This window comes from Sus scrofa, chromosome 4 (assembly GCF_000003025.6).
Source record: "Sus scrofa isolate TJ Tabasco breed Duroc chromosome 4, Sscrofa11.1, whole genome shotgun sequence".
Taxonomy (NCBI): domain Eukaryota; kingdom Metazoa; phylum Chordata; class Mammalia; order Artiodactyla; family Suidae; genus Sus; species Sus scrofa.
In genome coordinates, this window is record NC_010446.5 from 42,161,101 (window position 1) to 42,174,667 (window position 13,567).

The 13,567-nt window shown below is 40.5% G+C and overlaps 1 protein-coding gene across 5 annotated transcripts in view; it reads left to right on the forward strand.

The window, feature by feature from the left end:
* Positions 1,324–13,567, forward strand: part of KIAA1429 (KIAA1429 ortholog) — a 73,887-nt gene continuing 61,643 nt past the window's right edge. For 2 of the 5 annotated variants that reach the window (XM_021089100.1, XM_021089099.1), the window contains exons 1-2: positions 7,206–8,703; positions 11,555–11,670. Coding sequence is in view for 3 of the 5 variants with exons in the window: in XM_021089096.1 (XP_020944755.1) it covers positions 1,542–1,604; positions 11,555–11,670 (179 nt within the window). In the remaining 2 variants the exon portion in view is untranslated. Of the gene's footprint in view, positions 1,605–7,205; positions 8,704–11,554; positions 11,671–13,567 lie in introns of those variants that run through there. The other 3 variants (XM_021089096.1, XM_021089098.1, XM_021089097.1) reach the window with 3 other exon arrangements.

Sequence of the window (13,567 nt, forward strand, 5' to 3'; positions counted from 1 at the left end):
ATAGTAAAGCGATAACCTGTTAACTAATAGAGGAAACTGGATAACTGGATGGCTGAGGAAGGGGATGGACTGGAGATTTACTTTAAAAAATAAAAATTAATTCATTATTAAATGTTTTGGACATATCAAAAGGTACAAATAAAAATGTACAGCACACCTGTTTAACGACTACCAACCTAAAAAATAAAATGTTATCGGAGTTCCCGCTGTGGCACATTAGGATCAGTGGCCTCTTGGGAGCGCTGGGATACAGGTCCAATCCCAAGGCTCCAGCACTGCTGCAGCTGCAGCTAGGTCGACACTGCTGCTGGGATCTGATCCTTGGCCAGGGAAATCCATATGCTTTGAGGCCTCCAAAAGAGAAAAACAAAATAAAAAACCATTAACAAAGCATTTGAAGTCTATGTCCACTTCTCAATCACATCTCCCTCTGGTTCACTCTCTTGAAATTTTAGTATATACAGTTCTAATGCATTTCTTTTAAATTTTGCTAACATATTTTTATGTTAATTTATTTTATATGTTTTTGAACTATTTAAATGCTCTTTTATACTACACACTCTACAATACGTGCAAAATAGGTGTTTGCTTTATCATTTTTTAGGTTCTCCGTGTTAGTAGATATAGCACTAGTTCATTCTACCTACCATATACTGTTATATGGCGTAAACACCAGAGTTTACAGTTTACTAATGACGATTAAGTTTACAGCTTTTTAAAACTATGAAGAGTTGCCATGAATATTCTTGTATCTGTAGGTGTTTCTTTGGGCACATGCGCAAGAATTTTCCTAGAAGTGAAGTAGGCAGACGTAATTTTACTAGCTAATTCCTAATCGAGCTTCTAAACACTCGTGCTAATTTAGAACTACCGAACGGTTCCACTACGAAATAGTTCCAACCGCTCCCATGTTCATCAATAGGGAGACAGGAAGTCTTACTTCACGTTTTATAATTTTTTAAATCCTATTTAAATAAATCCTTACCCAGTCTGTGGGTTGGGTATTATTACTATTGACAATTCACATTTTGCAGATAAGACCAAAAAAAACCTTTTCATTTTGAAAGTTTCTTTTCTTTAAAAAAAAAAAAAAAAGAAAGGTCTTACTTTTCAACCTCGCTCAATGCACCTTTTTGCAGTTTGGAAAGGCTACTTGTTAGCGGGTTCACAGGGCGGGGTATCCAGAATTGGCAGCGCGGCTGACTCCGCCTCCGCCTCTCCAGAGCGTGCTTTGCACCCGGCCACCCCAGACCGTCGTGGCTGTAAAACGCAGTAGAGCGAGGGAGGTTTGACCCATTGGAGACGCCGTCGTCCCTTCCCTTTTCCCTCCGCCCCCTCGGCTCTCTGAGGGTGTCTCCGCCGCGCTGAAGAAGGCTGGGCCGGAGACTTCCGACAGCGCGACGCGTCAGGATAGGCCCAGGCTTGCGGCGCCAGCGCTCTGGTCACGGGAAGTCCCGCCGTCTCTCCGCGTCCCGAGCCGCTGTCGCCGAGCTGGGAGGGCTGCCCCGGAAGTCCTCCCCCTTCCCCCGCCCGCGGCAAACATGGCGGTGGACTCGGCGATGGAGCTGCTATTTTTAGACACTTTTAAACACCCCAGCGCTGAGGTAAGGCTTCGTGACGTGATTCCGACCCTGCTTTTCGACTTGAGGACCCTTACAAAAAATCGTTAGGTGTGCTTCGACTTTTCCTCGTGCCGATTGTCGCTTTAATTCCTTACATACACCCCCCCGCCCCCACCAACTTGGGTGTGGGCGCCGCGTCTGAGGGAGCTCCTGCATTTCTTTGCGTTACCTTATGCCCGCGTTGTCTTTGGTGGGTTTGGGTACTGTGTTCTCTTTGCTCCCCCACGCCCCGGGTCTGCTTTTGACCTGGAAAGCGGTTCTCATGTTTCCCTCAGGTGGTGTTCTAGAAGGAGTCTTGGACAGCCTGTGTTTGACAGTAGTGGTGGTGACTGAGTGGATCACGTTGGTTACGTGATTTCTAAATCCCGTCTCCTAGGTCTCTTTTCTAACGGGAGTTAGGCTACCCAGATGTGACACCCATTGGGTTTAGGATTGTGGCGGTTTCCAATTTGCCCTGAAACTTGAATAGTACTTCTCCCTTGCAAAGACTTCGCTCACTGGAACGAGAAATAGGTATATGGTACGTCCTTTGAGTGGAGAATGCTTGTGAAGTGGAGAGATTGTGGTTTGAGGGGAGAGAGTGGGCTGTTGTAATTCTGTTCTGTGTTAATTTGAGCGCCCCTGAAGGGCTCTGCGATATGTAAATTAATAGTTGACGAAAGCTTCCCTAAAACGAACAGTAATGAAGTCCCTAGAGAAATTTAAAGAAACCCCAGAGCTCCTTTTTCTCTTTCAGTGTTATCTTAGCGAAAACTTTCCCTTTGAAAAAATTGAGGTATAGTTGATTTATATTATATTAGTTTCAGGTGTATAATATAGCGATTGACAACTTTCATAGATTATACTCGCTTTAAAGCTATTATAAATAATGGGTATATTTTTTGTGCTGTACAATATATACTTGTAGCTTGTTTTATACATACAGTAGTTTGTACCCCAAGAGAGAACTTCTTTCAGAGATAGTGGTGGTAGTGGGTAGTGGTTGTACTTTGGTGCATGGTAGAATAAAAAGTTTAACAATCTTCTTTTTTTTTTTTTTTTTTTTTGTCTTTTTGCCATTTCTTTGGTCGCTCCCTCGGCATATTGAGGTTCCCAGGCTAGGGGTCCAATCGGAGCTGTAGCCACCGGCCTACGCCAGAGCCATAGCAACATGGGATCCGAGCTGCCTCTGCAACCTACACCACAGCTCAAGGCAAAGCGGGATCCTTAACCCACTGAGCAAGGCTAGGGATCGAACCTGCAACCTCATGGTTCCTAGTCGGATTTCTTAACCACTGCGCCACGACGGGAACTCCAAAAGTTTAACACTCTTGATCTTCTAATTATTTTAACGAGTGGTTTATAGGTCCATAAGGATCAGATGTTTGGAAACTTTAGGATATACTAAATGATTGATTTGTAATTTCTCATTCCATGTGGGTCAGTTAGCTGTTTGATCGATGACAATGCTTCTCTTGACTGTAATGCCAGCTAGGCTTTAGAAAACTCACAGTGGAGGCAGTAGTTGGCTAAGAACAAACCTATCATGAGTACAGAAATAAGAGAACAGTTAAAGATGAAAGAAAACCACATGATGAATTAAGTTAGCATTCTAGTTTAGAAAAGTTAGCATTCATACACTTACTGTATATTTAGAAATCTAGTATTTCTTCATTCATTCTTAAGCAAACATTGAGCACCATGGAGAGACTAGGACTTGTAGTAAGTAGCTTCTCCTGGCAATGATTGAGGAAGGCTTGGTAGAGATCACATTTGCACCGACTCTTGGAGGAGTAGAGTTTTTCTGGGATATGGAATGTTAAGATGTTTGTTCTCAAGGAGTTTATAACTAATATTGAAGATGAGGTCCATAAAATTATGATTGAAGTTAGATTATGATGAGTGGATAAAGAGACAGGTGGAAATTTTTTGGGTTTTGTCACCTTTATTTCCAGAATGCCCATCAGTGTCTGATACATTAGGACCCCAGTCAACATTTAGCTCCCTTTTGGTGGTACAAATAAAATGTGATTTCAGAGGAAGGACAGATTGCTTTTCACTGAGAGTATCAGGGAATATTTCATCAAGGCAGGTGGTATATGAACTTGGTGTTTGGTGAAAGAGGATATGTTCCACAGTTATAGATAGAAAGGAGGGCATTCTCCTGGAGTAGTTAGACCTCTGCTTTGCTGAAGTGTGACGTGGCACCTGATAGGCAGGCTTTTTTTTTTGTCTTTTTGCTATTTCTTGGGCCGCTCCCATGGCATATGGAGGTTCCCAGGCTAGGGGTCGAATCGGAGCTGTAGCCACCAGCCTACGCCAGAGCCACAGCAACGCGGGATCCAAGCCGTGTCTGCAACCTACACCACAGCTCACGGCAACGCCGGATCGTTAACCCACTGAGCAAGGGCAGGGATCAAACCCGCAACCTCATGGTTCCTAGTTGGATTCGTTAACCACTGCGCCACGACGGGAACTCCTGATAGGCAGTTTTGAAGCCGGATCACATAGTTCCTTGAATGGTCAGCAAAGGAGCATGGGATTTATAAGAAATAAATAGTTTTTTGTGTTGTGTTTTTGTTTTTAGGGGGCATGCCTGTAGCAAATGGAAGTTCCTGGGCCAGGGATCAAACCCAAGCCATAGCAGTGACCCAAGTGATAGCAATGACCAGGCCCAATCCTTAACCCACTAGGCCACCAGGGAACTCCTTTATAAATAGTTTTTGAGGAGTTCCCATTGTCACACAGTGGAAACGAATCTGAGTAGTATCCTTGAGGATGCAGGTTCGATCCATGGCCCCACTCAGTGGGTTGGCGATCTGGTGTTGCCCTAGCTGTGGTGTAGGTCACAGATGCGGCTCATATTCTAGTTGCTGTGGCTGTGGTGTAGGCCATCAGCTGCAGATCCAATTCGACCCCTACCTGGGAACTTTCATATGCTGCAGGTGTGTCCCTAAAAAGGAAAAAAAAATAGTTTTTGAGCAGGCAAATTATATGATTAGAAAAATTAAGGTAGGTTAGTACATTGGTACATCAGTAATGCCAAAAATGGTTCTGAAAAATTAGAGATGGCAAATTGAGAAAAGGGTGAGACAGTGAAAGCTTGCATTAGCAGGTGTGCATTAATCATCATTAGCATTTATTGAGTGCTTCTGTGCAAGATGCAGTGCTTTGGTAATTTAAATACATTATCTCTAATCCTTCCATTAATTTTGGAAGGTGGTTATCCCTATTTGATAGATAAGGAAACTGAGCATGAGAGGTTTGGTAACTTTCCTAAAAAGGCAAAGCACATTTTCCAGCTCTAAAGCTGTGCTATGCTATATTACAGTGAGATTAAGAAGGAAGGAATAGGTAGGTACAAGGTAAATTTTGATTATAGAGTTGACAGGATGGCAACTGATGGTGTGAGAGTAGTTAAAAATGATGGAATTCTAGTTATAAAGACTAGAGAATTGGTGGGACCATCGTTAGTCAGAAAATTCTGGAAGTGGGTTTAAAGTGTGTTTGATGGGAACAGGATATTTTAGTTTTTGATTTGTTTAGTCATACACCAAATAGATTTGCACAGTAGGAAGTTGGGAATCTGTTTAACAATTATTTATGAAAAACAGTTTCGGAGGCGAGTTATAAATCTAGAGGGGCCAGAGTTCCCGTCGTGCCTCAGTGGTTAACGAATCCGACTAGGAACCATGAGGTTGCGGGTTCCATCCCTGGCCTTGCTCAGTGGGTTAAGGATCCGGCGTTGCTGTGAGCTGTGGTGTAGGTCGAGGATTCGGCTCGGATCCCGAGTTGCTGTGGCTACAGCTCCGATTTGACCCCTAGCCTGGGAACCTCCATGTGCTGAGGGAGTGGCCCAAGAAAATGGCAAAAGACGAAAACAAAACAAAAAAAACCCAAAAAACTAGGAGGGGCAGTACAAGTAGCAAAACAAAAAACCCAAAACTCATTGCCTTTGCTTTCTTTTTCTTTGCTTTTTTTTTTTTTTTGCTTTTTAGGGCTGCACCCTCTGCATATGGAAGTTCCCAGGGTAGGGGTCTAATCGGAGCCACAGCTGCTGGCCTACACCACAGCTACAGCAATGCCAGATCTGAGGCGTGTCTGTGACCTACACCACAGCTCACAGCAATGCCAGATCCTTAACCCACTGAGCAAGGCCAGGGATCGAACCGGCAACTTCATGGTTCCTAGTCGGATTCTTTTCCGCTGCACCACGAGAGGAACTTCTTTACAGTATGTATGTATGTACGTATGTATGTATGTATTTTTTGCCCTTGCTTTCAAAGGAATTTGTAATCTGGTGGGGAAGTCAGGCATTTATTCAAGTTTCATAAGCGGACTACACATAAAGGTTTTGAGTAGTGCTAAATGAAGTACAAATTGCTTTGTGGTTTGTATGCTACTTCCTAAAAAATAAAAAAAATGTTATTTTAGTACATTTTAATTTCATTATAGTAAAGTTAGAAGGTACAGGAAGGCAAAGACTTTCATAATTCCACCTTTTTTTTTTTTTTCTTTTTTGGCCACCCGATGTCATATGGAGTTCCTGGGCCCGGGATCTGATCTGAGCTGCAGTTGCTACCTTTGCCACACCTGTGGTAATGCCAGATCTTTTAACCCCCTGTGCCAGGCTGGGGATCCAACCTGTGTCCCGGCACTGCAGAGAAGGTGCTGATCCCACTGTGCCACAGCAGAAACTTCAGTTCCACCTTTATTAATCCATCTATCATTAACAATTTTAATTTTTCATAAAGCCTCAAGTAAATATATATATATATATATATATAAAATGTATATATACACACACTTAAATATATACCCACTACTTACATTAAGGCACTGAGTTTCTTTTCTCACCCTAGCAATGTGTCTTGCATCTTTATAAATCAAGAAATATACCTAAACAGCATTTTAAAAGTAAACTTCATTTTCAAGCATCATCTCTTTTTTGAGTGTGTAATGCATGTATGAGGTATAAATTCAAAAGTGTGTACAGTAAAAAGTAAATCTTTCTCTTATCCCTATCCCTGTTTCCTTCCCAAAATATTCTATATAGTATCTTTTTTTTTTTTTTTTCTTTTGCTATTTCTTTGGGCCGCTCCCGCGGCATATGGAGGTTCCCAGGCTAGGGGTCCAATCAGAGCTGTAGCCACCGGCCTACGCCAGAGCCATAGCAACGCAGGATCCGAGCTGTGTCTGCAACCTACACCACAGCTCACAGCAACGCCGGATCGTTAACCCACTGAGGAAGGCCAGGGATGGAACCCGCAACCTCATGGTTCCTAGTCGGATTCGTTAACCACTGCGCCACGACGGGAACTCCTTTTTTTTTTTTTTTTTTTTTTTTTGGCTGTGGCATGTAGCGGCTTGATGTGGGAATCTCAGTTTCTCAGAACAGGGGTTGAACCTGTGCCACAGTGGTGAAAGCATGGACTGCTAACCACTAGACCACGAAGGAGGGAACTCCGCCCCACGTATAATATCATTTTTATTGGTTGTATAATATTTATCTAAGTGATAATACAATTATTTTTATATTATATTCTCATACATTTAGGCTTCTGTTTTTTTTTTTTTTTTTTTTAGGGCTGCACCAGCCTAAAACTTCAGCATATGGAGTTTCCCAGGTTAAGGATTGAACTGGAGCTGCAGCTGCCAGCCTACACCACATCTTTAATTAGTTCTCTATTACTTGCCAGAATGGAATTGCAGCTTAATATAGTCTTATGAGGGTGATGGATGCTAGAAAGTCCTACTTAATTCTGGAGTTTAGGAGGCCAGTTTGGAACTTATGCAAACAACAATGATGAAGGTGGCGGGAATAGATAGTTTAGTTTACCCCTAGGAAAGGGTAGAAAGAGAAGACAGGAGAGTAGCAGTAATAGGAAAGTAAAAAGGAATGGATAGCTATACTGTGACCTTTAAACACGCGATGACTCCGTTCTTAGATAAATGTGGCTGAGTGGTGGAATCTGACCAGTCTATTCTTCACTTTCCTATTACCTCCTTAATCATAAACCTTTCATGATTTCCCATGGTCAACCTGTCTTCCTAGGTTTATGCACTCCTCTAGGTATTTTAAGCCCCTAATCCACTATAATATTTTAAACTTTGGAAACACTATTCAATCAACTCTTACTAAGCACTTTTATTTGAAGTCTTTCATTCATTAAATGAATGTGCTAATTAAGCACTATGAATATAATAGTAAACTGAGACTTGGTTCTTATTTTCTTGAAATACTCTAACAGGAGTGATAAAAGAGGTAATTACAATTTAGTTCGATAAGCACTTATCTAGACTTGATCTGGCTTAGCTTTTAAGAGAAAGCTGGGACAGAGGAGTGTGGGAGGGTTCTAAGCAGAAACAGTAGCATGAGTGATGGCATAAAGATGAGAAAAAGCAGAGTATGTCGAGGCTATAAATTTGGAGTGATAAGAAGAGGCCATACTTGTTTATAAGACCAAGGAATTTGGCCTAGTATCTAGAAGTAGAGGAATGACATCGGAGATGGAGGGAAATACACTGAGAGCTGTTTAGAGGTTTAATCAGTAGAATGTGATGTTTGGATGAATGAATGATGTAGGGTGACAAAGAATGAGAAAGAATCCAAAGGTTTTCTGTTTTGGCAGTTGTCCGGATAGTGGTGCCATCACTGATGTAGGACAATTCAGTTTTGGACTTGCTAAGTTTTTGGTACCAGAGGGACATTCAAGTGGAGATGTCCAGTTGGCAGTTGGATATAGTGGTATGGGGCTTGGGAGAGAGGTCCTAGATGGAGACACAGATTTGTAGTTGACTTCTGGCAGTGGGTGAAAATCTTATTTCTTGTAATTCTATTGATTGTACTTAGGTACTTTGCCCTACTTTCCTCCCACGTTTTGCCCTCTAGCCTTGGTGAACTATGCTGGCAATTTCTTGAATCTTCCAAGTTCTCTTTTACATATGCTTCTCCCTTTGCCTAGAAAGCTCTTTCTCCCTCTGTTCCACTGATTCTTGTTTACCTTAAAGACTTACTTAGATCAAGTGGTACTTCTTTTGGGAAACTTTTCCTGATACTCTATTTCTCCCCCTACAAATGTTTGCCTATAATCTGATTTAGGTAAGTACCCCTTTGGATTTTCTAGTTTCCTGTTTGAGTCTGTCATAGAAATTTATCTGTTTGCCTGCCACCATAGATTTTACCTCAGTGGCAGAGATTATGCCTTGTCTTTATATTCTTAGGACCTAGCGCACCTTGTAACATTATAGACATTTAGTAAATGATTAGAAAAAATATTGAATAAAAGTGATAGCAGCTAATATAGAAACTCTTCTACTTACAAATAAAGTAGATTTTAAAAGGCTCTTATAAAACCTTAACCTCAGGTTTTTAGGTCCACCTGTGTCAACATCTTAACTACTGCTAACACTATTCATTAATTAGCAGAGGACGGGGTGGAGGAGCATAGGCAAGCTTCTGGTTTAAGCTTCCTTTGTAAACATGAATGAGAATTTTTACCCATATAAGCAAAGGAGCTTCTAAGAGTAGGCTTTTTTTTTTTTTTTTTAAATTGCCACACCCTCAGCATATGGAAGTTCCCCACGACAGGGATCGAATCTGGGCCGCAGCTGTAACAATGCCTGTGCTAGGCTGGGAAATCAAACCTGTGCCTCTGCAGTGACCCTAGTTGCTGCAGTTAGATTCTTAACCCAGCATGCCACAGTGGAAACTCCTAAGAAGGAAACAGAGCCAGAGTTTGAGGCAAAATGCTTATTTCATATAAATCTACTATAGTATTTGTTGAATACTGCAATATATTTGTAATAATTAGGATACAATTTCAGCTGCTGTCATAAAGTTAGAATAATTGTGGCTTAGATGGAGTTTTCTTATGGCCAGCGGGTTAAGGATCTGGCATTGTCACTGCAATGGCGTGGGTTGCTGCTGTGGTGCAAGTTCAATCCCTGGTGGGAACTTCTGTATGCCGAGGGTGTGGCCAAAAACCCCCCAAAACAGTGGATTATATAAAATAGCATTTCCTCTCTCAGTGTAATTGTAAGTATTTTAAGGCTAATGTGACAGCTCTACGTTATTAGAGACCCAGGTTATTCTGTACCGTTTCTCTACCATTCTTAGGATAGAGACACCAAGACACCTCACCATAACATGTGTTCTAGAAAAGCAGCAGAGTATTGAAGAAGAAGGAGTTTCTCAAGTCCAAACTTTTCCTTTGAGGACATAGCCCAGCATTGCCAGATTATTTACATTTACTTCACATTTATCAAAATTTAGCAACCATATATTCACACTGGCTTACCAGGATCTGGGAAATTTAATCTTTAGTTCACTTGTGCATAGCTCAAGTTTCTGTAGAAGAAGAGTTGTATTGGAAAACAACTAACAATCCGCCTCACTTTGCATTCGTCCTGTTTCTTTTATATCTTTGAGATTATAAAAGTACATTTGAATAGTTCATGTTTTATTAAGATTTCTATACCTATATGTTTAATTATGATCTCTGAGTTGTTTTTCTTTTTTGTTTGTGGGTTGCAGCATGCAGTGGCTTGATGTGGAATCTCTCCCAGACCAGGGATTGATCTTGGGCCACAGTGGTGAAAGTGTTAAATGCTAACCACTAGGCCACTAGGGAACTCCCAATTATGATCTCTGAATTTAAAATGCAAAATTGGAAAGTCATCCTCTGTCACATTTTAGGAAAGATTGATTTGTCCAATCTTTTGGTCTGTTGATTGATATGCACTGTATTCTTTGCAGCTTCAAGTGGCATTCAGGATTCAGTCTTTCTAAATGTAAATAACATGAACCATTTTTTTAAAATATTTTATTTTATTTTTATTAGAGAACAGTTGAAAATGAACCATTCTTATAAACTTTGGTCACTTAGGTACTGATGGTTGGCTAAACTGCTAGGAAAAGTTGATATAAAATAGTAGTACAGGAGTTCCTGCTGTGGCACAGTGGTTAATGAACGGGGTTTGTCACCGTGGTGGTACGGGTTCAATCCCCAGCCTGGTGCAGTGGGTTAAGGATCCATTGTTGCCCCAGCTATGGTGTAGGTCAGAGGCGCCTAGCCCAGGTGTATGCCGTGAGTATGGTCAAAAAAGAAATAAAAGATTGTACAAAAATAATATGAAAAATTTCTTTTTAAATTATTGATCACAAGAGCTACATTTGTCTGATCCTGTGTCAAGTGATATATAGAAATAATAAATGTACCTTAAATTAATCTATGTTTTTATAATAAACTCTTAGTTTATGGACTTTTTTCCTTTTTAAAATTTAAGAGAGGGTTCACTTTAACTATTCAGTACCTAGATGGCTTCCCTCAATCCCTTGATATTAATTGGTATGTAAGTTTGGCAAATTAAGCTAATTGTAGAGATCCACAATCTCTCATCTAGTTCAGAAATCCAAAAATGGCAGAAAAATCTGCCCTGAGTTGATTTGGCCATGTGCTCTGGTTTGAACAGACATGATGCTAGTTAAAATCTTTATTTAGTATGAATGTTTTTATATGTGACTGTAGAAATATTAATGTTTTGGTTGCATAGTGCTGCCCCAGGAGCCACTGGGGTGTTGAGTAATATGCAGTATTTGTATCCTGTTAGCTTTCTAAAAAATTTAAAAAGTCAGGATTTGGAAGAGCATCTGCCTCCAGAGGTTTCCAATAAAGGATTGTAGGTCTGTGTTGGCCTGAGCAGAAACATCAGCAGGGAGGCAAATGCAGAAAATGTTTTAATACAGATAGATTTAATTACATACATTTCATCATCAGCTATTTTTAAGAGTGGTTTTTACACCTTTGTAAGTAACATAAGTGTTTTAATGATACAGCATGTATTTTAAGATTATTTGTGACATTCTGAATGAAACAAATTGAAAATGAATAAATTTTGAATAGACAAAGTGTTTTGCTTACAGCATATTCTTCTCTGTCCTTTTCTTAAAGCAAAGTTCTCATATAGATGTGGTTCGTTTTCCATGTGTGGTTTATATCAATGAAGTTCGAGTCATACCCCCAGGAGTAAGAGCTCATAGCAGCTTGCCTGACAATAGAGCATATGGGTAAGTCAGTTTTCTTTTGTAAAAGTATTTTTTACTAGAGATGATCTAGAAACATGCTCTTAAATGCAAAAATTTAAGGTAATATTTTGTAAGCAAAAAGAATCTTAAGACTTTATTCATTTATGGTTATATTATGTACATTTGCAGTTGACTCTAGGTTTTCTGTATAATCCATATATTTTTATAATAATTGAAAAGAGTGATTATTTGACCTAAATACTAGATTAAATTTTTCCTTCCTTCTTTTTTTATTTTTTTAATTAGTAGAAACAGGTTTATGTTTTCCAAAATATTCTAGGGTCTCACAGTACAGTGGATGAAGTATTTTTAACCTGATCTTTTCCTTGAAAATGAATGAGTCTGAATATTTAGAAGTATATCTTTTATTACATTATTGTGTTTTTTGTTATTTTATAGTATCAGTTTTCATGACTTAATGGTATCTTAACCCAATACATGTTTTGTTTTTTTTTGTCTTTTTGCCATTTTCTTGGGCCGCTTCCGCAGCGTATGGAGGTTCCCAGGCTAGGGGTTTAATCGGAGCTATAGCCGCCAGCCTATGCCAGAGCCACAGCAACGCAGGATCCGAGCCTCGTCTGCCACCTACGCCACAGCTCACAGCAACGCCCGATCATTAACCCACTGAGCAAGGGCAGGGATTGAACCCGCAGCCTCATGGTTCCTAGTCAGATTCGTTAACCACAGCGCCACGACGGGAACTCCCGTGTATCTTTTTTTATAAATATATAGTTTCATGTTAGCCATTAGTTGTACTTAACAAGTGGTTATTTGACCATTGTTACTCTTTCTTAGGCTCTGTGGGAAATAAACTCAATGTAAGACATAGTTCCTGATGTGAAGTTGTTGGTAACTTTAACAACTGACATAAAACAGAAATTTGATCTTTGTTGCAATGTAAAAAACTGTCATCTTCTGTTTTTAATTATATGAATTGCAGATAAAAGCTAAATTTTGGTTGTAGAAACATGTAATAAATATATCTGTGAGTTTTTATCTAGGTGTTAATCTCATGTGTCATTGCCACATTTCATTACATGCATGCTGTGATGGCTCAGTTTCTATTACATGAAAGCGTTAAGTCAGCTACATAGCGGTGATTGTTATGTTACAAATTCAGAGTTAAGGGCTCATTTCTTCAAAATTGTGAAAAGTAGTTGGTTATTTGTAGAAGTAGGTAGAAAATCTTCAGATGTTTCCAGGTCATTCAAAGGTAAAACAAATATAAAACAAAGCAATAAGAATACTTTTTTTTTTGCTTTTGAGGGCTGCTCCTGCAACATGTGGAAGTTCCCAGGCTAGGGGTTGAGTCTGAGCTACAGCTTCTGGTTTATACCATAGCCACAGCCACGAGAGGTCCAAGCCTTGTCTTCAGTCTACACCATAGCTCATGGCAAGGCCGTGGATTGAACCTGCATCCTCATGGATACTAGTCAGGTTTGTTTCTGCTGCGCCACAGTGGGAACTCCACAATAAGAATACTTTATATATTTATTTATTTATTTATTTTGTCTTTTTGCCTTTTCTAGGGCCACTCCCGCGGCATATAGAGGTTCCCAGGCTAGGGGTCTAATCGGAGCTGTAGCTGTCGGCCTACGCCAGAGCCACAGCAATGCCAGATCTGAGCCGCGTCTGTGACCCATACCGCAGCTCACGGCAACACCAGATCCTTAACCCACTGAGCAAGGCCAGGGATCGAACCCGCAACCTCATGGTTCCTAGTCAGATTTGTTAACCACTGCACCACGACGGGAACTCCTCTTTTTTTTTTTTTTTTTTTTTTTTTTTTTCTTTTTAGGGCTGTACTTGAGACATATGGCAGGGGTAAAATTGGAGCCACAGCTGCCGGCCTGCATCACAGCCACAGCAACTTGGGGTC